Source organism: Phycodurus eques, chromosome 12, assembly GCF_024500275.1.
Source record: "Phycodurus eques isolate BA_2022a chromosome 12, UOR_Pequ_1.1, whole genome shotgun sequence".
In the NCBI taxonomy this organism is placed as follows: Eukaryota; Metazoa; Chordata; class Actinopteri; order Syngnathiformes; family Syngnathidae; genus Phycodurus; species Phycodurus eques.
This window is the reverse complement of record NC_084536.1, coordinates 22,398,920-22,424,157: the sequence shown is the minus strand read 5'-3', so window position 1 is coordinate 22,424,157 and position 25,238 is coordinate 22,398,920. Positions and strand designations below refer to the sequence as shown.

The 25,238-nt window shown below is 40.6% G+C and overlaps 2 protein-coding genes across 3 annotated transcripts; both read right to left on the bottom strand.

Annotated features, from left to right (window-relative positions):
- Positions 1–13,054: 13,054 nt before the first annotated feature.
- On the bottom strand, positions 13,055–23,491 carry LOC133410386 (toll-like receptor 8). 2 transcript variants are annotated; one of them, XM_061691508.1, is made up of 5 exons: positions 23,463–23,491; positions 15,352–18,401; positions 14,081–14,139; positions 13,461–13,571; positions 13,055–13,391 (listed from the first exon to the last, which is right to left on the bottom strand). In XM_061691508.1, the coding sequence occupies exons 1-5, from the start codon at positions 23,475–23,477 to the stop codon at positions 13,366–13,368; spliced, it is 3,261 nt and encodes a 1,086-aa protein (XP_061547492.1). In that variant the 5' UTR covers positions 23,478–23,491; the 3' UTR covers positions 13,055–13,365. The 2 variants fall into 2 exon arrangements, with proteins under 2 accessions (XP_061547492.1, XP_061547491.1); XM_061691507.1 differs by lacking the exons at positions 13,055–13,391; positions 13,461–13,571; positions 14,081–14,139; positions 23,463–23,491 and adding an exon at positions 18,920–19,087 and having other exon boundaries at positions 14,823–18,401.
- On the bottom strand, positions 19,747–23,496 carry tlr7 (toll-like receptor 7). Its single transcript, XM_061691506.1, has 2 exons — positions 23,463–23,496; positions 19,747–22,925 (listed from the first exon to the last, which is right to left on the bottom strand). Exons 1-2 carry the CDS (start codon positions 23,475–23,477, stop codon positions 19,788–19,790), a joined length of 3,153 nt encoding a protein of 1,050 aa, XP_061547490.1. The 5' UTR covers positions 23,478–23,496; the 3' UTR covers positions 19,747–19,787.
- Positions 23,497–25,238: the final 1,742 nt, after the last annotated feature.

Sequence of the window (25,238 nt, the reverse complement as noted above, 5' to 3'; positions counted from 1 at the left end):
TCGATCATGCTCACTTTACTAGAGGACTGTCAAGTTGACGAGGGATTAAATTTGATGGAACCACCAAACTTCCGCGCTTGTGTGGGTTCTCTTCAGATACTGTACTCTGGCTACCTCCTACATTTCAAAACATGCATGTTAGGTTCATTGAAGGCTCAAAGTTGTCCGCAGGTGTGAATGCAAAAGGTTGTCGGTCTGTACACTGTATGTGCCCTGCTTTTGGCTGTTGACTATTCCAGGGTGTACCCCACCTCTCAACCCAAAACCCAAATGAGGACAAGCGCATGGAAAAGAGTGATAGATGCAAAAATTCTAAGAGCCCCTCTTACTTTGTAGTTTCAATGTGTCTTTCACAGAAGCCATTTTGACATGGGCAAACACGAAACATTAAGACAGATAGATACAAGTCTATGCCCGAAAATTACAAAACTGATTTCCATCAAACCTTGTAGAGGGGGTGGCGCGTGGGCCAAAGATGAACCCAGGAAATTTTGGTGAGGATCTTGATAAAGGTGCAAAAACAGGAAATGATTTTCACTTATTGAGTCAAACAGGAAGTAGTACCCAAATGTACTGTAAGAAACAGACGGACAAACAAACACAAATATGACACTCCGCATTCCTTTTCCTCACTTTTGTTAACAGTTTGGCATTGGTGGAGCTCTGCTATCTAACGAGTGGCATTCTAGTCTGTGGCCTACCGTGGGTTGCTAGTGCTCTGGATGAGTTGAACAAATTAAGTCAAACAATTATAACCCAGCACGCGTACATAGTTCAAATTCTACGTTGAATCTCATCGATTCTCATTGACATGTACAGCATTTTTTTTTTTTACTCGTGCACAAAGTAAAACGATGACTTTTCGATTGGTGTCGTGTCCAATCTCTCTTTTGTCGTCATTTCTAACAGCCCTGTAACCTCGCTCCCTGTTATTCAGGTAGTTCTTGTGTGAATCTCCCCCTGCTGCATACAATGACAGAGTACCTTTAATTGGCTTCCCACCCCCACCTTTAGGCGATAGTGGTCGCACCCTCCTCTTAAATGACTCCTTTGATGGTGTAAGTGCATTCTTACTTTTTGCCCTCAGCTGGATGCCTTCTGCCTCTCCTTCTTGCATTAAGAATACAGCAGAAGGCAAAGTGCACTGCAGGGGGGAGGAAGGCTTGGTGATGAAGTCCTCCATTCCCTCCTGGGGCTTGATGAGTGACTCACTGTTATTTTTTCATCAGCATTCCTGGTCCGAAACATGATGCCAGAAAATGCCAAGCGGTAACATGACTTGACTCTCCCCCCTCCTTTCGAGATCCTAGTTTAAGTGTAATTCTGACCTTTACCGTCTCACCACAAAACAACAGCACATGTATTTGGGTGAAATGACTTTCACTTCCCCGTTTGTTGTTCCTGCAACATCATGACACGGAAAAACCTCAAAATCTGAATGCCCCAATGTATCCTCGTACAATATTGAAAATGAACAAAAATATGCCTCAGAAGTCGCTCGTGAGATCTCACTAGAGCTCAGTTCGGCAATATCAAAGGAGTCACTGCGTGTGTTCTGCTAAGCCATGCATCATCATTAGCACTTGCCCTCTGATTATTAATTTCCTTTCATTTTTTTTTCACACAAATGTATTTTGTTCCCTAAATGCAAAGACGTGCAAAGAACTTTAAAGCACATACTCTGTTCGCAGCACGACATACAGTACATAAATAGACGTGTGGCACACCCTTCTTGCCTTTAGCTATAATATTAACCTTTTATCGGAATGGATGTGTACTATGCAAATTTGTGTTGTTCAAGGATGACTTTACTGTGTCTGTGAAGCAACATTTAGCCTGTTAAAGTCAACCTAAAAAGTCAACGAGTCAAACTAGTCCTGGTTGGATAAATTACAAGACAATGTTCCCTGAAGCGACCCTGCTCATGGAACACACATGCCCTACACGATAAGACATGCTCCAGCATCAACTTAATGCCTCTATTATTGTCGGAATCATCGGCTCCTCGGTGTGGCTACAATATTTGGATTTAAGTATCTGTTCATCAACAAAGCCTTATGAAAATGAAAAGAAAGTTTAATTTCCTGTTTCTAGCTAGGGCTGAGTTTGTTGTTATTGCTAAACTGAGCAGTATTATTGTTGTAAAGTCTGACTTTTTGATGGAGCTCTCCATTTCATTCCATTGTGCAAATACAACTAGTATTGCAGTGTATTTATTGTTGTTATATTGATAACACGTAGTTACTAGGAAGGCAGACATCACATATTCTTCTATTAAACAAGAACAGACTTGTCTATTTTTATCCATCCATCCGTTTTCTGTACTGCTTATCCTTATTGCATGGGCGAGCTGGAGCCTATCCAGCCTATTAGGGGTGAGGTGGGGTATACCCTGGACTGGTCGCCAGCCAATCACGGGACGTGTAAACAAACAACCATTCACATTCTCATTCCCAACTATGGCCTATTTAGAGTCTTCAATGAATCGAACATGCATCTTTTTGGAATGTGCGATGAAGCCGGAGTACCTGGAGAAAACTCATGGGGAGAACATGCAAACTTCAAAGAGGAAGGCCAGAGCTGAGCTTCGAACGCCAACGTACGTGTCCATCGTCAAATAAACAAAATTCAACAATAAAATCAATCAGTTCAAATAGTATTCCAAAGTATTAGTTAAACAATATACACATATGAAACCAAGTTAATAAACTATATAAATAAATACATGCATAAAAAATGAAAAATATTAATACATGACTCAAATTTTAAAATATGTTCAAATATAAATGCATGGATTAAATACAAATCAAATAACGTAAATAATAATAATTTTGAATGCATTATGTTCACCCTTGTTGGAGATATGTACTTGAAATAGCCTGTAAAAAGAGGGACGCCATGAAGACGGAAGTTCACAGTTGGGAAACTTTGAACCCAACTTCAATATACTTTGTCTTGATGCCTTACTCCAACCCCACATGTGCGCGCACACAGAAAAAGGGACGCATTTCTTCAAGTATTTGCAAAGCATTGTAAAACGCTGTCAACACATGCCTGTTCCAATGATCTGCTTGTCTAGTTCAGGCATGTTAAATGCAGACGGGCACATTTTTCAGGTGGCCGGCTTGTGCACACAAAAATATGGTAGCCTTAACTGACATTGCTGAGACTTAGATGCACATTCTGACATAATTTGGACAATATTTAACTGAAATCCGAGCTTTCACAGTCACTCGCATCAGTATAATATTTGCAAATTCACCCATGCTGTTTCATTCACCAGCTGTGCTTTACATTTTGTATAGAGCTTTAAAAGCCACTTCCTGTTACGCAACAAGGCTGTGTGCAACAGGCGGATGACTGAGTTGTATCTACTTCTAAAACAAGCTTGCACCTTGACAGGGTTGCCCCTATAAAGAGATGAAAGAAATATAAACTAAACGTGACATTTTGTTTCTAAACATGGTGCATTGCAGTTAACCGTGGAGTGTTACCGTTCATAAAATTGACATTCTGTAAAAAAAAAGTCTTCTGCCTGGTTTTACAAAAACAATATACCGTACTTCACAGTAATTGACATCTAATATGAGAGATGCACTGGTTTGTGAGATAATCACTCAGTCAAAAAGTGCAAGTGATTTTGCTATATAACGAAGCCCTGGAAAGTGCAGGTGATTTTGCTACTAGGATGATGCTGGAAAGTGTCACGGTTCCAAATGTGTCTGGTAAGTTCTTGCTAGTTGGGCTGGGCGCAAATGCCCGGCAAGGAGCGGATGGGCACTAGCATCCCGCCATGCTGCTGGGCCCTGCTGGCCGTCTGGACCAGGTGTCTGTGCCGGCTGCGCTTGAAGGAGATTTGGTTCTCAGGCTGCAAAGGATTAATTACATGTACATTCATTTTAACGGGGGGGGGGGGGGGGGGGGGAATTGCTTTGGTTCACTCACATTTCGGTTTGTAAACAGTCGAATTAAGTTTGTAAAATGATGTTCCACTGTATACTCTATGAGTACATTACCTGCAGCCAAAAGTCAAAACTCATGATTTAAGTGCTCACACAGTATGAAGCAAAATGAAACTTGGGTCATTACTGTAGGTCGCTGAAAGCAAAGCAACCTGCACCTTTGGCAAAAACTGAAGCAAATACTGGAAGAACATTTACAAATTGGAGCAACTAGATGAGCTATAAGATAAGTGGGGTCTCTTACATTTTCATAAATCTTCACTTTATGTGATGTTAGGTCAAGGGTGCTCATTACAATACGCTTATATTACTCAGTGTTTTTCATATTGGTAATTGACCAGACGCAATACTGATAAATCAGTCAAAGGCTGCTCAGGCACGATAAATCACTTGGCTGCAGAGGTCAAACATTTACATCAAGCAGCCTGTCAAATACACCATTTTATACAAAGCCCTTTCTTCCCTAAGGAGGAATCACATGATTAAGACTGTCACGCAATCTCTGTCTTCCCCCTTTTTTGCGCACAGGGGCGTGCCTCACTTCCTCCTGTATTTCTGTCATGCGCACTCAGCTCAAGTTTGAAATACTTGCTCCTGTCCTCACATGCAAACTATACGTGCATGGAGACATTCGGGAGGGTTTGGGTTAGGTTCACAGCTGGAGAGGTCCTGTGCACACCAGACTGATGCCTCTCTCTCTCTCACTCTCTCTCTGCTGAGAGCTTGCATGCACACGTCACTTTGCATCACACTACACTGCATCGCCGCCAGGACACATCTGCCTAATTTATACTTGGATTGCAAAAAACCTAGAGCAAAAAAAAAAAAACTGAGCTTTTTAGCTTCTTACTAACACAGCTATGTGTTTTAAAATATAATATATTCTGACTATATATTGATATATTTACAGTTGACATGCTGCCATATGTTGTGAACTGGATTTCTAACTATAAGCGTACAATTGTGGTCCATTTAACCGTAAGTTCATGTTTACTTGTGAAGAACCATGGAAAGTCAGCAGAGGGTAGTGGTTAGCACGTCTGCCCCATAGTTCTGAGGTTCGGGGTTTGAATCTCGGCTCCAGCCTTCCTCTGTGGAGTTTGCATGCGCTTTCCGTGCTTGCGTAGGTTTTCTCCAGGTATATCAGCTTCCTCCCACATTCCAAAAACATTCATGTTCGGTTAATTGTTGACTCTAGTTTGAATGGGTTGTTTTTCTCCACTATACGTGCCCTGTGATTGGCTGGCGACTAGTCCAGGGTTTAACCTCTCCACCCTCAGCCCCCACCCCCAAAACGTATAGCAGCTACTCTGTCACTGGCAAACTTACCAAAAAAAGTCGGAGAAAAAGCAAAACAGATGTGCCAAATCGTTTGATGCCTGCTAAACTGAGCTCTACTTATGGGGTTTGCTGAGGTCCCATGTGATGCCGTTTCCACTGTAGAGAATGGGTTTCTTTTGTATTTCTTTGCTCAGTGAATCAGTTCTCCACTAACAAGACAATGTGTGGCTGGCCCTGCCGAAGCAGTTGAGTTCAGCTTCAGTTTGTTCCTCTTTTAACATAAACGTTGTCTGTGTTCGCTACTTTCGACAAGCTTCCTTTTTTTTCCTACCACCACTGTAGCTGTTTTGTCAAAAAATGTTCAATTGTGCTTTTGACTCTCAAAAAGCATCATTATTGTGCTTGAGATACAGTTAGGTCCAGATGTATTTGGACAGTGACAGAGTTATGATTATCCTTTAGATGTGAATGACATGTACACTTTCAACTTTAATTGAAGAGGTATGACAGTTGTATCATATTGTCCAAATACTTGTGAGCCTTTCAAATGGAAGCGTGCATAAATTGGTTGTAATTCCTAAAAGGTAAACGCCATATTTTGCGAAACCTCTTCAATGAAAGCTGAAAGTCTACACTTAAATTTCATCTAAATTGTTTTAGCTCAAAAACATTGTGGTGTAGTATAAAGTGTTACATTTTAAAAACCAACACTATATGTCAATTTACAGCACTTTGAAAAAGATAAAATACAACCCCAATTCCAATGAAGTTGGGATGTTGTGTTAAACATAAATAAAAACAGAATACAATGATTTGCAAATCATGTTCGACCTATATTTAATTGAATACACTACAAAGTTGCACAACGTTGTCGTATTTTATCAGTTTGGACATTAAATATCTTGTCTTTGTAGTGTATTCAATTAAATATTGGTTGAACAGGATTTGCAAATCATTGTATTCTTTTTTTTAAATTTATGTTTAACACAACGTCCCAACTTCATTGGAATTGGAGTTGTATATATAGGGCTGATTTTGGGAAATAACCGCATCATCTTGACTGTTTACATGATAATGGGATTTTGCAGCCTGAAAACATTTGGTGAAAAGAATATTACAATGATTGCATGAAGGTTTATGGGAACAAGGAATCATGCTTTAATCATGCTGTCATCTGTTCAGACCTGTTTTGCTCAATGCTCTCTTCTATCCATACCCTTGGGGCTATGATTTCCAGCCAAAGTACTGTCGCACCCTCGTGTGCCGTGAGAGACTCATTATCCAGTTTCACTTAATTCGTATGAAAATAATTATTTATTACAAATACATCTTGTTACTCCATCAATGCCAACAACGGATAGTCAAAGGCAGAATAGTTAAATGCTCTTCCATCAGATGACAGAAAGTGCAATAAACTTCTGTAACCACCTGTTGCCATGCATACAACAGTACGAGTCAAGACTTCCTATGAGTATATCATTTTTGTGTTCAATTAAATAAGCCCAGATTTCACACCGAGTAATCCCATTTGTCAGTAAATTGAGACAAGATCATCATTTCAGTCTCAAGCTCTGTACACTTCCCCACTTTTGGCACGCTTAGAAGAGGTGGGCCCTTGGCCCAACACCATCAGTCATGCACAAGTACGTGTGCGAGCGCAGCACAGATATTACAGAAAACTACTGTAATGCCAGCTATTCATAATAAGTGGCAGCTGGCATAAAGCAAATCAATACAACAACTCTCAATAATCCACGTAGTCAAAAAAGTCCACTGTGCGTTTTGTCGCACCCAGGCACAGATGCATGTGTCATATGATTAAAGGACCTACGGTATAGCATCCAGATGGCCTATATTTCACGAGCACGTTCTCTTTATGTAATTTTTGCTCAGGAAAATGAAAATGGCGGTCATTTCCAATTTTATTAATCCATTTCGGAGCAATCGGTAAATAACTAATTGGCCGGTGAACGCCGCCTTTGACCACCAAAATTGATATGCTGCCATGTCTTGGGTAATGTCAGCGACTGAACTGGAAACCAAATTTGTTGTATATCCGGTGTGGACAAAGGAATGTACTATACTATAAAGTGGCAGTATTTACTCCTATTTTGCATGTCGTTGCTCTTGGACGCAATCCTCGTGCCTCCAAATTTAATAACAATTTCAGGAAATTAGAAAGAAAACAACATCTTGCTTGAGTTTCCAAACACCGCTTTGTTCAAGTTGGTATTTTTCCGCCTGGTATATTTTTTTATTCTAAGCTATTTTAAATATATATATATATTGCTATCATATACTGTTGCACACTCACATCAACACAACAGCACCCCAAAATTGTGTTCAATTTCTAATTTAATATGCCACAAGAAAAATGCAATTCATTACACTGTCATGAATTAAAATGATACGAACATGGCACCGGGCACCAGCCGTGTCCATAAAGGTCTGCCACGGTCACATGACACCACCGACGATACAAAAAGCCCTTAACTTCACAAAAGCAAAGGCCTGTGTTATGTCATCTTCCTAATCTTTTTCAAAGGCCTTTGACCCATGAGTGATGCAATCAGTACAACAAAGAGGTGACTAAACACATGTAGACAGAAATTTAATCTGCACTCACTTACCTCCACACGACTCATGCGGCTTTCTTCCCTCTGCCACGAAGCATTACAGCAATCAATTTTAACAAAACAAGCCTACTCAAATGATCTAATCTCATTGTTTTAACTCGTTATTGTCTACAAAAAAAAAATCTCGACTTTCAATATGGGCAACAATTACGCCGCAGGCTTCTGCCGAACATGGAACTAAGCGGAGTTTTACAACACTTAAGACATTTTGAGGGTTCAAGAGCATTCATAGATTTGTTGTCAAGCTAATTTCAACACTTTAAATTGGCTAATATAATGTAAAAATAACAGACAAGGTGGGCACATGACAAAATAGTATCGATTTGTGAAGCAACTAAGAACAGCACGCTCACGCAGGTTTCGACGTAAATGTGGACGGGCCGAAATTGGTCAAATACCTCATCAGAAAACAAGCCTAATATTACTACAGTCTATTTTTGGGACAATGTTTTCTGCAGACATTGTTTTTAAGTCCAGAACTATGGAATAAATGCCAATATTCGCAATATGACGTAGGTGCTTTAAAGTGATCACATCTCTTGCCAGTTGTCCATAATAACCACCACCTTGCAAAGTAGAAATCAACAGAATGACTTGAAATAGTCCACAGAGTCAAAAAATAGTCCACTACACAGCTGGTCATACACAAGCGCATATGCGCATGCTACGTATGATAATACAAAATAATGAATGCGAAATAATGAATGCGATGGTTCCTCTTGATAGTTATTCCTGATAATAATAGAAATAGAAATAAACAGAATGACTAGAAATAACACACAAAGTAAATAGAAATTGTTCCCTGCATGCTCTGTCATGCGCACACAAAGTATGTGTCATATGAATATACCTGAATTGCACCGCTCGCATAGTACTCATTATGGCCACCATTTTGCACAAAAGATAATAATCCACAAAGTCAGGGAAGTAGCAGTAATGCAGCAAGTAAATGCCGGTATTTAACTTGATATACCAAATGGAGGGAGGCCTGCGGAAAAATGTCTTGGACCTCCATTTGTATACAAAGCCAGCTTTTTGCTGGACGCACAGTTTAGTTGGTTTCCATTTACTTCAAAGAAAAGCAGCTTCTAAGCTGTTTAGAGACATTTTATTTTTACAAGTTGATATGATTCAGGGTTTCGGAATGTCCCGTTTCTCCACTATCTCTTCCTCCCTTATTTAGTGAGTTCTTATGTTTCACATAACAAGCCAGAAAGCCCCTTGGCTGTTCGCCTTGCTATGCACTTCTGTACTCCAAAAGCCACCAAGGCAAGATGTAGGAGTTTATCGTCCATAATGTTGAACAATCTGTAGATAGGAACAAACTGGTTAGGCGATGACAGTTGTTTTGACTTTTATGGAGGTAAAACCTTTCAGATAGCCTATTTCTTATTAAACTCAGTACCAAGTTAATTATTCGACGCGCTCTAGCTATATATCTTAATGGAGCTTATTTAAATGGAAAAAAAAAAACTGAACTAAAGGAATGGGAATGTTTCGGTCACAAAAAGGCATTGTAGTGACTGGATTGGAGAGCTCACACCCTCAACTTTTGTGTCCACCTATCACACAATAGCAGCAGAGATTTTTTCCCCACCGTGAGCATGATCATGAAGACAAAGAGGAATTGTTCTTTTCTTGGTGCACCGTTAAAGACCGGCAGAAGGTCTTAGTTTCTGATTTTAATCACACCTTCGCATTACGCTGCAAATGCAGGTTCGTCTTTCACGTATAAATGAATTGCACAGCATTACTGCAATGCCGCAAAACACTTTGATTTAGCTGTAGTCTTGGTGTTCAGTTTAACTCTTACTGTTTGTAACCATTTGTTAAAAAGTATTCCTCTGGATGTGTCTATTTGTACAGCGTTGGAAGTTTGTCTTTCTTTCCAATACGTGATTGAATACAGAACAGTGACACAATTGTGAAATTAATCTGTATCAATGCCATTGTCTTGTGTTCCTTATTGTGCTGTTTTTGGAGTCATTTCCTTCGTGTGTGTTTGTCTGACTTCCTGTTTCCTGTTCCTTTTCTGGCTGTCAGCCCCTTGTTTGCCATTCAAACAGTAAACAGGGATATGCAGTACTGCTCATTGGCCTATGGTGCAGCTACGTTTGAGCTTTACAAATTCAAATGTATAGTCAACGATGTAGAACATATACGTGCTATTTAGAACATTGCTGTTGACATCAGAAAGTAAGAGAGCAGACTGTTGTTTTAGCCTCAGTAGCTGGTTCCTTTCCATTTTTTTTTTTTTACCTTTAAAAAACTAATAATATTAATATTATAAAACTGCTAGTGTGTTTGTGGTTTAAAGTTACCACACTGTCTAATTATCAATGTCAGGTCTATATCGGTGCCAGTGATGCTGTGAGGCACATCCCCCAAAACATGCCTTAACAAGAAAAACATTCTTTAGCTGTACTGCCCCTCCCCCCAAACCTGGAGGGAATGTTTCTTGCAATCAGCTGACCTGCAAACCACAAAACCATCCCGGCTTGTTTGGTACTCTCAGAACTTTTATTCCTATTTATTTATTTTGATTTATTTATCTGTATGCACGGCAACATATAGACTATAGGGACAAGAAAGAAAATGTTCCATTAAATATTAACATGGAGTTCTGGGACATTTATGCTCTCTGATGAGTAGTGTAACCCTTCATAGTACAATATTGTATGGGGTGGGGCAATATATCAATATCACAATGCATCGTAGTTTTATGCGTCAAGATATCAATATTGCTTTATATCAGCACTAAAAAAAACAATAAACCAATAAAGACATACTTCATGACATCTACATCACACTTCTTTTCAAGTATCTCCACCGACTGTACTTTAAAAAATAAAAAACATCCTCTCCTCATAAACAGATATCTTTGTGTCACGTGTGTTTTCTTCCACTATATCGATTATCGCACAATTGCTTTATCGTAATTCTATCGGTATGGTTGGCAAAGTGTAATGACAATATCATACTATGGGTTACTCTAGTTTTGTGCAGCGTGAGTTAGGTGTGGACTAGGTAGTAGTATAAATGTGAGTGTAAGTGGGTTTTTTTTTTGGGGGGGGGGGGGGGGGTGTTTTTTTGTCTTGTATGTGCCCTGCGATGGACTGATGATGGAATTTTGCCCGAAGTCACTTGGGATAGGCTGCAGCTCCCTGCGGACCTGAACAGAAAGAGCATAATCGAAAATGGATGGATAAACGTCCACATTTTGAAAATGTCATTGCACTGTAACTGGAAGAGAGCGCTGCTGCTAATTGTAGAGTGTTGCACTGACTCCTTGGATGTCAATATGCTATAGTGAAATCATTTTGGTTTCAGAGCAGTTTCCCTCATCACCCACTGTGTGCTTCCATGGAAACAGAACAGGAAAGATGGAGCCAGTCTTCATGTGTTGTGGATGAAAACAGAGACACATTTGGCTTGTTTTGTTCTTTGTTTCCTTTAAGATGGCATGGGTTTGATGGGCATTTTCAGAAAACCTCTATTGCCTGTGTTAATTGTTCAGTATTTGTAGATTGTGTTGGAAGTAGCAATCACAACAGTAGTCCAATTAAAGCAATCTTCTCGCTGTCTCAAATCACATTACACATGCGACCGCATCGTCGTCATGAGCCGTCAGTCCACAGGGCTGGCAGATGACCACTTGGTGTCCCTTCTGGCCAACTTTGCATCGTTTCTCATTCGAAACAATCAACGTCAGCACGCTTGATTAGATAACATGAATTGAAGTTTGAACTGGTCGCAAATTGCAGAAGAACCTTTAAATATGAACGCGCTAAAGTTGTGGAGTTGGAAAACCGATTAAAATGTAAAAACTTCAGAAAATATCATGAAACTTCAGCTCAGTGAACAACTAAAGGTTCAACTACACGAGTTGAAAAGAGAACAAGAATTGATAAGCATAGAACCAGAAACAAAATGTAACATAGGAAAATAGTGCACGTTCTGTCAAGTCGACAATAAATTGGCGCTTACAGTATCCTGTATATACCAAACCTGTCTTTGTTTTATTACTTTTTAAATTGGCCTTCAGCTTTTTTATATATTTGCTCATACTTGCCTATTTAACGACCTAATACCTGTTTGTGATGTTTCGTACCAGTTATTGCTGCCACTCAGCCAGAATGTCCTTCAGGATCAATATACAGTGAATCACCGCAGATTTGCGATTCATCGCAATTCTTTTCTTTTCTGTAAAACCTAACAAACAACTATTCAACTTCTCAGGTTCCATGTTAGTAGAGAAGTACACGTAGCTAGTGTCAGCCACGAGCTGATACCCAGCCAGCTTGACAGCAAACAGAAGAATTCGGTAGAGGGCCGACAGGAAGGCGAGGCTCATGGGTTTGACGCCGGCGAGAGCAGGGCGTTAAATATGTCAAGATGGTGAAGAGAAAGGTCGCTATTGGCAGTGGTAGAGGTTTACGGATGCTGTGTTGTCTCGTGTTGCAGATATAGTTCTTCTTTTCACACTTTTATGCTAGTTATTAGCAAATCTGTAGTTAAAAAAGGCCATGCAATGGACTTTATAATGTTCCCAGTTTGCTCTGGGGTAGAAAGGTGGCTACCTACTTACCAAACTGAGGTTGACCAGTGTCCTTCAGAGGTTCCACGGAGTAAGATAGTGTTTTATATGAAATTTAGTTCACATCTAGTGCATTATGACAGGATATTTGTGCCTGCAGCTGGGAGATCTCCCAGCTGTGTGTACAGTGTAGGAATTGTGGCCTTTAGCTAAAAATACCACAAATAAACACTTGCCCTCATACCCCCTTGGCTGTTCTCAGACTAGGTTAAATGCAGCCACTCACAGACTGAATGGAAATCTGTGTCAATCCCACAGCAGAGCAGATTGTTGTAAAAGCACAGCTGTTAACAGAGCAGCTGAAGTTGCATAATGATCTGATTAAATGCACATGAAGCAGCGGTCATCACTTAGCTCCTAACAAATTCCCACCCCAACCACAGTGGAGTTGTACCATAGACTCAAAAGCTTTTCGCAAATTTGATGAGCCCTTCTAGGTAAGAGTTGATCAAATCTGCAAATACCCTTCCCCCACATCACTCCCCAGTCACCATTGAAGCATATACACACACACACACACACACAGACACACACACACCATTGTTTGAGCCACAATTTCAATCAAAACCAGACACAACTGACCCTTTATACTTTTATTTTGCATATTTAACAAAGTGAATTCCAGATTTACAAAAAAATAATACATTTCTGTGAGAGGATATCCAGGCGTTCCACATCATGAAGTGTGGTTCCACTCTTCCATCCCCAAAGGAAGCCTCCACAAAAAAAAAAAAAAAAAAAAACAAGACCGTGGATCCATGTGAACAAGCGGCTCTTCACTGTGACAAAAACGTGATTGCAGCAAAGTGATGGGGTGGCATTTGGCCAGCCATTGCAGGTGGACTTCAGTTGAAGGGCTTGTGGAATGTACAGTACATTAGGTCAGACTTTACGACGCCTTCTCCTGCTCGATGGCTGCAAAAGACACATTTGCTTAACATCGATGTAAAAAGCCACATTTTTGTGAGAAAAAGATGCACTTACTTTCTTTGGTTGGCAGTGGGTTCTTCTCTTGGGTCTCGGTCTTCTTCAGCTTGGTCTTGTCAAAGGTTGTGATTTCCGCGATGTCGGGTTTGTCAGACATGTTGGCGTAGACTTAAACCCGAGAGAGAGGAGAGGAGGAGGGGGGGGGGTGAGAGAGAGAGAGGGGGGAAAAAAAAAAAAAAAAAAAAAAGTTTTGGTTACATTTCTCAACCTCAACCAGATCACGCAAACAAAAGTGGAGTTCTTGAGAAACAAAAGGAAACACACAACAGCATGCGACTGGAGGAACTGTGCAGATGCGGAACCAACGCCCTTTATGCTAGCGACACAAAGCATGCTCCCGAAGCCCAGCAGACCACACGCAAATAAACAGGATAGTAAAAAACCAAAAACGGCGCTCTCGAGATTTTGATGCCCCCTTTTCTACATCACTAACATCGACTATCACCCTTTACTGCAAGATGGAGCTGAGATCAAAGTAGCCTTCCTTCGGTTTCTAATGAGAACGGATGTCGCAACAACGTTCAAAATGACAGCGAAAGGAAACCAAATGCTATCTAAAATGGGCACGTTTCAATACAATTATTTTTTAATTTAAAAAAAAAAAAAAGTAAACTCACTAGCTGTAGCACGATGCAGAAGAAAGCACGGCGAGTGGCAGTAGAAGAAGTGGCGTTCATTTCCGCAAGTACCGTTTAAATATGATGCAGTATGCAAATAAGTCATGACGTCAATACGTAGCGCTTCCCTCCCCTTTTTTTTTTTTTTTTTTTTTTTAAAGAAATGGCATATGGTTATATTTTAATTCTGGATTCAACACTCTCTCAAACCAACCGATTTTTAAATTTTATTTTATAGCAGTCGTCATTAATAAATAAAACCGTTATTTTAGGTCTCAGCTGTGTATCCGAAGGTATATCCCTCCTCCTTCCACCGGAAGTTAATTAAGTCTGTGTTAGTTCCCGTTGCAAGAAAGGAAATGTTTCACGTCCAACTATTCTCAAGTGAACCGCGTTTTAGGTTCCCCAAAACTCTGACAGTGGAAAATGCAACAGCAGTGACGCTTTGTGGTGGAATGGAGTAATGGCGGCGTAAATTCACAGCACCAGTCTATCTATCTATCTATCTATCTATCTATCTATCTATCTATCTATCTATCTATCTATCTATCTATCTATCTATCTATCTATCTATCTATCTATCTATCTATCTATCTATCTATCTATCTATCTATCTATCTATCTATCGATCGATCTATCTAATCTACCTACCTGCCTCATCAATTGTCTTTTGTTAGTTCTACTTATGTATGTAGACATATAGCTTGAAATACAGGTATTTTCATTTATTTCGAGACTGCAATTCTGTTTTTAATGTGTCACAGTAAAATAAAAAACATAATTAGCTAAACATTCTCAGGATATTTGCATGATATCAACACAGTATCTTTACAAAGATGCACAGAAGTTTTAGACGCGTTATTAGGAATCCAACTGAGTTGTCGTCATGGGACACGCCCCGCTGCAATATGATTGGTTGCTGCATCCCAAGGTAGGACACGCCCTACGGCATCCAGGCGGGAAAGGCAGTATTCACTTATTACTTCAGTGTGGGGGTGTCATTATGAATCCCATTAACCCTAGCAAACTTGATTGTTTTTATTTTGTACAAATGTGATACACATTTTGAATGGTCGCCTCGTTTCATCTGCAAAGCCCGCGCTTCCCACCTGGATGCGGTAGGGCATATCCCGCCTGGATGCAACAGTCAATTCTATTGCATCGGGGCATGTCGTATCGAGCGCTTGGGTGGGATTCATATTAACGCATCATTAGGCCAGTTTGCTCGCTGTCGTTGGAAACAAGTTGATGTCTGTGAAGGACTCCATCACCTATTGGTAAAGTACATGGAGTAGGTCTTGTTGTACATGACCTGATTGTCCACTCTGATGACATTTCGCAGGTTTTGCCAAAACCAAGGCTCGGCGGCCGCTGTTTTGGGCCACTCCACCACGCTTTTCCCGCACAGTCTCCTCCGGAGCCGCAGGAAGTACGAGTGCTGCAGCACGGGCTCCAGCATCAGGAGCACGATCACATCCACGTTCTCGTCCAGCAGGCGTTGATGGGCCAGGTACATGGCCAGCCGAAAGACCCCGGTCTTCACGTAGCCCTCCGTCAAGACGAACATAGTCTTGCGGCTCTGTCGGATGCTCTGAAGGAGGTTATCCATGAGTGGCACTCCAGGAAGCCAGTCCCTCTGCTCCAGACACAGAGGAAGATGCTTTTCCCCCTCCTCTTCCAGCTTCACCCTGAGGTTCCTCATCACCCACTCAGAGACGTGTGGATCTTTGGTGTCGTAAGTCACAAAGACGTCATAAACACTGTGTCCCGAGTTCAGGGATTGGTACCCCATCAGTTTAGCTTTCACGTAGTGTAGAATGTAGGAAGCGTCCCAGTAAAATAAGTGAGCACTCGTCACCACAAACATGAAAACAATAATGAAGGAACTTGATAACAAGCAGAGCAAGAAAGCATAACTGCCATTCACACACTGATTGATCTCAAAGTAAATGAGCGCGCGACCCTTCTGGTTTTCTGGAGCTTCACATGTGACATCAGTGGTCAGTTGGGGGATGTGCACACCACTGGTTTCAATCCACAGAATAAAGTCTAACATGTGACAGGTACACTGAAATGGGTTATGCCCGAGGAACAACTTTTGTATTGGAGATTCAGGGCTCAACTGGAAGGTTGACTGATTAATGACAGCCAGTTTGTTGTAGCTAAGGGAAAGAGTCGTGAGGCTTTTGGCGCCTTTCAAAAAGCCATCATCCAAGTGGTAGATCTCGTTATGACTCAGGTCCAGGTGGAGCAACTTGTTGGTGGCATTGAAGTTGATACCCGTTACATCAGATATGACATTGTAGCTCAGGTCCAGACTTTGAAGGTGAAGGAAATGGTTTAACTTGTCCCATCTGAAAACTGAGAGGGAATTGTGACTTATACATAATATCGTCAGGTTTTTGGGAAAAAAATTATAAACTTTGTCGGGAAGTTTGGTGATACGGTTATTGGATATATCTAATATGGTCAAATTTGTTAAATTGCTGAAAAGTGCTATGTATGACGGATCCCTTTCTTTCCACAGATTCCCTAAATGGTTGTTTTGAAACTGTAGTTCTGACAATGATTTACTGCACATGTGTTTTGTTGTCAATGTGGAAATAGAGTTATGACTCATATTCAAAACTCTCAGGACAGGCAGATTTTGTAGAAAGTGTAGATTATGTGTTATGCCGTAGGCCTGAAAGTAGTGCGAATTGTAACTGATGTCCAGTACTTGTAATTTCTTTAGCTCACTGAAGGCATGGTCGTAGGCCAGATCGAGCTTGTTAAAGGACAAGTCTAGATACGTCAGTGTTGGGATCGAGGTGAACTCTGTGCCGTTGAGCGCTGACGAGAATCCATTCCCTGAGAGGTTGAGACATGTGATGTTGCCGTAGCCTTCAAACTGCTGTGGCGAGATGAAGAACAGATTATTTGAGTTGAGGCTCAGCACCCGCCCAGAATCGTAACACTCCTGTTTGATAAGGCTGTGCGATATCTCAAAGTCCTGCGGATGGTGGCTTGTGAATGTTGAAAACAAATTGTATCCCTCGTTCGAATGCATCACACTTCTCACCTTAGTCGGATACAGACGGTTTTCTGCAAGGTATATCATTTTCAGGTTTGAGAATTTGCCCATTATGCTGGAATTGAAATGAATGATAAAGTTGGTCCCCAAGTTCAGTGCAGACAGGTTTTTAAGGTCGTAAAGAGGTTGAAGTGTGTCCGTTCCAATTTCCTGGAAGACTAAACCCGCCAAATGCAAAGTTCTGAGTGACACTAGATGTGAGAAATACTTGGAAAGTTTTAATGTTTGGGGATAGATCTTTAGTAAAAAGTTGAAGGAGAGATCAATTTTTTCAAGTTTCGGAATATGTGTAAGAAATATAGCGTCCCCGGTAATTACTGTTTCTAAGAAGTTAAATGAAATGAACAGCTCTTTAAGTTGGGATAGGTTCTTGAACCAGGATGGGTTTATGCTGGTCAGTGAGTTTCCTGCCAAACTCAGACTTTGTAGCTGTATTAGATCATTAAAGGCGTTCACATGAATGGCAAGAGACTCGTTTTTGCAGGAAACACAAGGATAGGGAGCGTTTTGACATCTCGGACAGTTCCCTTGTATCTTGAGGACTTTCAGTTGTTCCATGCCACGAAAATCATATTCAGATATGTCCTGGATTTGATTGGACGCCAGCTCCAGCGTGTTCAATGATGAGGGGAGTCCTTTGGGAACTTTGGTTAGGTTGTTAAAGGACAAGTCCAAATTCAGTAGCTTGGTCATTGGTGCAAAACTGCCTTCCGCGATGTTCATATTTGTCCCGCAGGGATTCCAGTAGTAGCAATTCTTGGATAGCCATAGTTTTGTCACATTTGGAAGTCCAATAAGGCTGCTGTTATCCAAAGACAAAATGTTGTTGCTGTTTAGCTCGAGGTCAGTCAAACCAAGAGGGAGTGGGGCAGGCAGTGCAGTCAGGCGGTTGCCATTCAGCTCCAGCACACGCAGCTTGGTCAAGTTTCTGAACGTATTGTCATCAATCTTCACTGATTGCTTTTGATTTGCCCAGCTCAGGTTGATTCGAGTGAGATTCAGTAGGCGTGAAAATATATTAGATTCAATATGCTTGATTTGATTTTCTGATAAGTTCAGCACTGTTGCGTTACTTGTTATCCCATGTGGTATTTTTTGCAGTCTGCGCCTTTGGCAGTCAAATTTGACTTCTGAGACATTCTGGGCCCTGACATCACAAGGGAACTGAGGTAACATCCATTCAGGTTTGCTCGCAACTGGACAAAAACAAGCAAAGAGCAGGAGCAAGTGCACCCAACATTTGGCAGCCTGTAGATGAACAACAAAATTAAGTCAGTAAAATATTTTGAACTCTTTCCTCACCTTATATTTTACCAAATCCCCTTCTTATGTTAAGAAGGGGATTTGTAATGTCTGTTAAAATTGAAGAAGATTTTGAAATTTGGCAGAGATTTTCAGCAAACAATAAAGAAACAAATCCAATCAGCAAGAAACAAAGTTGACTTTATTTGCTTTGCTGGGCGACATAAAAAGATGTGGTGTGTCGAACCTCGCCCCCTCGCCTTCCTTTTGACAATTATGGTGTAAGCGGTATCACGGGTGTTAGGGAATGACTAACTACAACTTCTGACTCTTTTTAGCCGGAGCTCCTCAGTTCTTAGCACAGTAACAGATGCATGTGGCCCTTATGCCAAGATTTATTACACAAAGGTCTACAATAGCTAATATAAACAAAGGCATTCACAAAAGTTTCTGCCTGCGTAGTTTTAAGGAAACGTTTAAAGCTTGAAAATGTGTCGAGAGAAGTTTGCATCGGTGACACTCACCATTGCGGATGCGTCACTGATTCCTTTGGATTCCCAAATGCTTTGTTAGACTATAAAGCCTGGAATCACAAGTCAACAATTCTCAACTCTTCTTTTGTATTTATTGTATTCTGTCGATAACCCCCTCTAATCAAACAGGTGCAAAGCTCAGATGATCTCCTGCATTAAGTTCTGGGACAGAAGTAGAAAAAGAATTGCAGAAGTGCATTAGAGCATAACTTCCTTGTTTCATAAAATGTTGAACAAATGAGATGCGCATTATGCCTGCTTTTTTACACAGAGAAAGAAGTTACATCATGTTACATCAATGTTGTTTTATTTTAATTTTAATGTTAGAACATTCACACAGTACACTAAAAACCCTTGTATATGTGTAGAGAACTCTACTGGTCTATTTGACAACATCTCTTCAAAGAAGTAGTTGTATTGCTTGTGGCTTTCGGTGGCTAAAAAAAGAAACTAGATGTATGACTCAGCTGTATGGGATGTTTGCTACTCGAGAATGGAGGGTTCAGAGTGGCTTTTCGAAGCTTCCATTAAAATGCATATACAGTACAGTGAAACATCTTAAGTCCAGCACAGTCAATTCCATGAAGCTGATTGACTTCCAAGTTTCTTAAAAGAAATAATGAAAAGCGAATCAATTTGTTACTTACATAAATATCACCTTGATCAAATGTACTGGAAATATCTTAAGTAACATTTTAACATTCTGAACTTAAGAGAAGTTAACCACTGTGTAATAAAAAAAAAAAAAAAAAAAGAGATAAATAACATTGAACTTATCACACTTTGAAGACACATACAAATGTAATGGAGAGGTAGCAGGAAGGTGTTTGCAGAGTGATACTGGTCATACTAATTTATTTTACAGTGTCTCCTTAAAGAGGTTGTTGTATTGCTTGTGGCTTTCAGTGGCTAAAACGCTTTTCAGGCTGAACCAGAAGTATGGCTGAGCTTGAGGGTTTGTTGGCCACTCGAGAATGGAGCGTTTATACAGCCTTTTCCGCAGTCTGAGGTACTTGGAATTGCAAGGCACTTTCTCCAAGAGGATCAACACGATAACGTCATTTTTTTCATCCATTAACCTTTGGTGGGCCATGTAGAAAGCAGTCTTGAAGTTTCCGCTTTTAATGTATTTATTGGTGAGAATGAACACCGTCCTCTTGCTCTTGTGGATGCTCTGGGAGAGGTTGTCGATCAGCGGATAGCCGGGAATCCAGTCTCGCTCCTCCAGACACAAAGTTAGCCGGCGATCTCCTCGTCCCTCCAGATGGACACACATTTCCTTTGTAAGCCACTCCAACACGGCAGGATCTTCTTTGTCATACAATACAAAGGCGTCATAGAGAGCAGTCTGCGAGTATAAGCGACCATAGCCCTTGAGCTTGGCCTGGCAGAAGTGGTAGATGTACCAGACATCCCACAGGAAGAGATGACTGGAGATGCACAGGATGAGGAAGCTCAGGACCAGAGAAGCGTTGACCATGTAGAGAATGATTGACAAGTCATTGTGTTGACAACCCAGGAGGTCAACCGAGATCACGGCATGACCTCGTTGTGTCTCTGGGGCGGCACAGGTCACATCCGTGGCCAGTTTGGGGATGGGCACCTTGGTGCTGTTGAGCCACGTGACAAAAGAAGTAACGTTGCACGAGCACACAAAATCGTTTTTGTGCAAAAGTAGTTTTTCCATTTGATTGACAACATCATCTGGAAAGCTAGATTTCTCAATGTGTCGTATGTGATTAAAACTAACATCCAAATATGTTAAGTTATGCGCATTCTTGAGGAAATCTGGGGTAAGGGTCAGGATTTGGTTTTGCTGCAAGATGAGCTTCTTGAGAGATTTGGTACACTTTGAGAGGATGCTTGGAACAGTGGATAAACTGTTGCCACTAAGATCCAAGACTTGCAGTGATTGTAAAAGTTTTAGTTTTGACCATTGAAACAATTTCAATCTGTTGTTTTTTATGTAGAGCTCAGACAACTTGTCTGGCAGACCGCCGAACACTTGATATGGGATAAAATTGAGGTTGTTCTGAGAGATGTCAAGCACCTTCAGGTTAAACAGTTTCTTAAAGTAATTGACAAATCTGGTGTCCCCGTCTCTCCACAACATATCCAGTCGGTTATTTCTGAATTCAAGTCTCACCAAAGAGTCACTCTCCATCTCAGTGTTTGTCGAAGTAGAAATCTTGTTGTGGTTCATGCGCAGTGTCTTGAGTTTTTTCAGGTTCTTTGTGAAGTTCAGCATGTGAGTGAGGCCCTCGGATTCGAAATAATGGTAGTTGGAGCTGATATCAAGGATTACGAGATTTTTCAGCTCTTGAAAGGCAGTTGCGTAGCGCAAGTCTAGACGATTAAATGAGAAGTCTAAATATTGTAAATGAGTCAGGTAGCTAAATTCTGAACCATTCAGACTTTGGCTCATTGCATTTCCTGACAGATTAAGGCACCGCAGCTCGGATAGATTTAAAAATGCTGCATGCAAAAAGAAAATGTTATTCCTGCTTATATCCAGGGTTTTTCCAAACCTAGTGCATTCCCTTTGGGCAAATGATTTAGCAACTCCAAATTCTTTATCTTTATATCTGCAGCTGCGCGCTTCTTCATCATATCGGAAGTACTGCATTTCTCGCAGTTCCTTATTTTGGTAGTCAAACAGCATGTGAGACCAGAGCAATGGCCTCCCCTCTCCTTCAATATCATTTTGCCCTTCAGGTGAGGCCGATATTTTGTTGTCAGAGAGACTGATCATTTTATAACTTGGCAAACCCATTAAAATACTAAGGTTTGCCATTTTAATAAAGTTTGTACCCAAGTCTATGACTTCTAAATTTAGCAGAGGCTTTAATGGAGCAATGCTCTCGAGTTTCAGATGCTGAAACACAAAGCCTTTTATATGAAGGACCTTAAGGGAATTTAGCTTGGAAAAATGTTTGCTCAAAGTTAGAGTTTGGGGATATCGCTGTAGTTCATAGTTAAAGGAAAGGTCCAGTATTTCCAGTTTGCTCAGAAAATGTGGGAACTCTGTAATTCCTATATCCCCGGCTAAAATGTTTGACGAAAGATCAAGGACTCTCAGCTCTCTTGTACCCTTGAACCATTCAGGCATCACAGTTCTCAAAGAGTTACTGTGCAGACGGAGAACCCTTAGTTTAGTCAACATTCTAAAAGCTGACCTGCTAATTTGAAGCGGGGACTCATTCGGGCAAGGGGTGCATGGGAAAGGAACATTGTAACACCGTGGACAGTTTCCACTTAAGTCAAGAATCTCCAAGTTCGTTAGGTTTTTTAAATCATTGTCCGTGACCTCCTCAATGTTATTGTTGTATAGATACAACTCCTTCAGACTTGTAGGCAGCTCATGTGGAATAAAAGATAAATTGTTTGACTTCAGAGACAACAGAGTTAAATTGTGAAGCTGTGAAAAGGCGCCATCTTCGATTTGATAGGAAATGTTGCATGGATTTCGATAGTAGCAGTTTTGACCAAGGTAGAGCATCTCGACACTTTGGATTGTAGACAAATTTTTGTGAGAAATTTGATAGATGTGATTGACTTCTAAGCTCAACAGGATAAGATTGGAAGGCAGTCCTTTAGGTATGCTGCTAAGTTGGTTTCCATCTAAATAGAGTGCTCGTAGTTTCTTAAGGCTACCAAACGTATTTTCCTCTATCATCAAACTCTCGGTGCAGATGTGGTCTTTGGATCCGATTTTAATGGGCACGCAGTTGCACTTCATGTTAAGTTCAGTCAGGTTCTCTAAGTTGCCAAAGGAGGTGGCGTTCAATTTGGGAATATGGTTGATGGTGAGCGTCAGGTTGGTTGTGTCTCTTGGAATGCCACACGGAACGTCTTTGAGGTCTCTTGCGCTGCAGTCCACGAGCACCACGCTCCCGTTGTCGACCTCACTGACATCGCATGGCAGAGTTTTGGGGTATGAAGTGATAGCCGCACTTTTATAAGGACAGTAGAAAAGTGCTTGCAGTGCAACACACATCTGTACGGAAACACACAAAGTTATCAGAGAAAGGGTGGGAGGGTTAGGGGCCACTTTATTTGGTACCGCATTATCCAATGACGTCTATCTAATATTTGAGTTTTATTTGATGATATTTTTGCCTATATGGTGACATATTGTGCACATACTACACTATAACTACACCTCTACATACATTTTTGCAGTCAATAAAGGTTTTGCGTTGGCAACTTTCTCATTTTGAATCATGAGAAATGTTAGTAATATTTCGTCTCTCACATTTTGGATGAATAGATATTCAAAATATCAGAAACCGCTCTTGTTATGATGGAGTGCAGTTCTACACGCCTATGAGCTACAGTAACAACAAGAAACATTGCTAAATGAGTATCTCTCTCACAGTGTCAATCAAAACTCAGCAATTTAATTTTTATAAAGGAGGAACCTTTGAGTGGTGAGTATACAGTAAATATGTCGGTCCAACTGATCCACCTGACTTGCCACTACTCATAATTCCAAACATTGTACAGAGCAAAAGTAAGAATAAACGCTACTCACCAGATAAAAAAACATGATGCCTGCAAGAGATTTCTTTGAGTTGCAAAAAATAATGAGAGATGAAAGTTCCAGGTGCCTGACCTTAGACTGTTTCCCCAGTATCACTTCCCTATTATCACATGCATATGCAATTGTCCCTTTTCATATTAAACTGTTTGACATGATTTGCTCAATTGACCTTTTTTATGTCATGGTTGCCTCAACTATGGGTACGCTTAGATGAGAAGTTTTTTTAAAGCTTCATGAGCAGACAGTGCTGACAAAGAAATCTTCAATCATAGACACACTTGCATGGTCTTATTCGAAAGAAAAATAAGTTTGTCTGACATTGGCATTTTCAGTCTCTGTATATAATGAGTGGCCAAAACGATACTGCAAAGAAGGATATCAGAAGAGCAGTTTTTTGCATGCGTTAAGATGAACAATGTGGAGTATCTTGTCAATTTATACTGGGATGTTTAAAAAAATAATGAAATTGTCTTTTGGCACCAACACCTGATATAATTAGTTTTGCTATTTGAAGCGATTGTGTCACTGTTTGTCTATGTTCTGAAGAAAGAAGCCCACAGATATGGAGTGCTAAGCATGCTGGGTCATCATCCAGTAATGCTCATTTATTCATCAGTTATGTTACCTGTTGATTGTATAGAAAGGACTATTAGTTTGGAATTGTATGCCAAGTCTGAGAGAGACGAGGGACTGCTTGACTCAGATGTGTTTGGGGGAATTTTTAAATTCACTTTTTAAATAATATATTTGCTTGTAAAATTTAAAGGAGTTGTAGTATTATTATGGCGGCACAGTGGAGACTGGTTAGAGCGTCAGCCTCACAGTTCTGAGGACCCGGGTTCAATCCCCGGCCCCGCCTGTGTGGAGTTTGCATGTTCTCCCCGTGCCTGCGTGAGTTTTCTCCAGGCACTCCGGTTTCCTCCCACATCCCAAAAAACATGCATTAATGGGAGACTCTAAATTGCCCGTAGGTGTGAATGTGAGTGCGAATGGTTGTTTGTTTGTATGTGCCCTGCGATTGGCTGGCAACCAGTTCAGGGTGTACCCCGCCTCCTGCCCGATGACAGCTGGGATAGGCTCCAGCACGCCCGCGACCCTACTGAGGAGAAGCGGCTCAGAAAATGGATGGATGGATAGTATTATTATCACTTTTTCTAAAGACTAATGTAATAATCTAAAAAAAAAATGCAACATTAAGAAATAATAAAATAAATACAACAATATAAGACATTACAACTTTTTTCTCTATTAGGTAACTATTTTTGTTAAAAAATATACTTTTCTTATACTCGTTTGTACATTTCTGATCCACCTGCATGGGAAAATTAAATAGACAAAAGTAAACCAACTGATCGCCTGATGAACCTTCGAAACAATTATATTAAGTAACAAAACAGTTTTCAATGGCTGACTCTCTTTTTACTATGACAATAATTAATAAGCCATTCGCTTAAAAAGCAACAGGCTAACCTTGTTAGCTTCACAGTCTAAGATTTCTAGCGCCTATGAAAGTAACTTGGCCTTATGTTACTATCATAATGTTCACGTTTTGTTACAAATTCATAGTTTATCTTAAAACAGACAAAGGGGTGCCTGTTGATTTTCCGTGGGATTAACACAGTTAATGCTGTGTGGATGACTGCGTAGTTGTAACCACTGCCCAAATCTGTCTGGGTTGATTACAATATTTGGAAATGGAACAACAACAACAAAAAAAATCCCTCCAATTTCTTCCCTTCCCAAGATTCATCCATCCATCCATTTTCT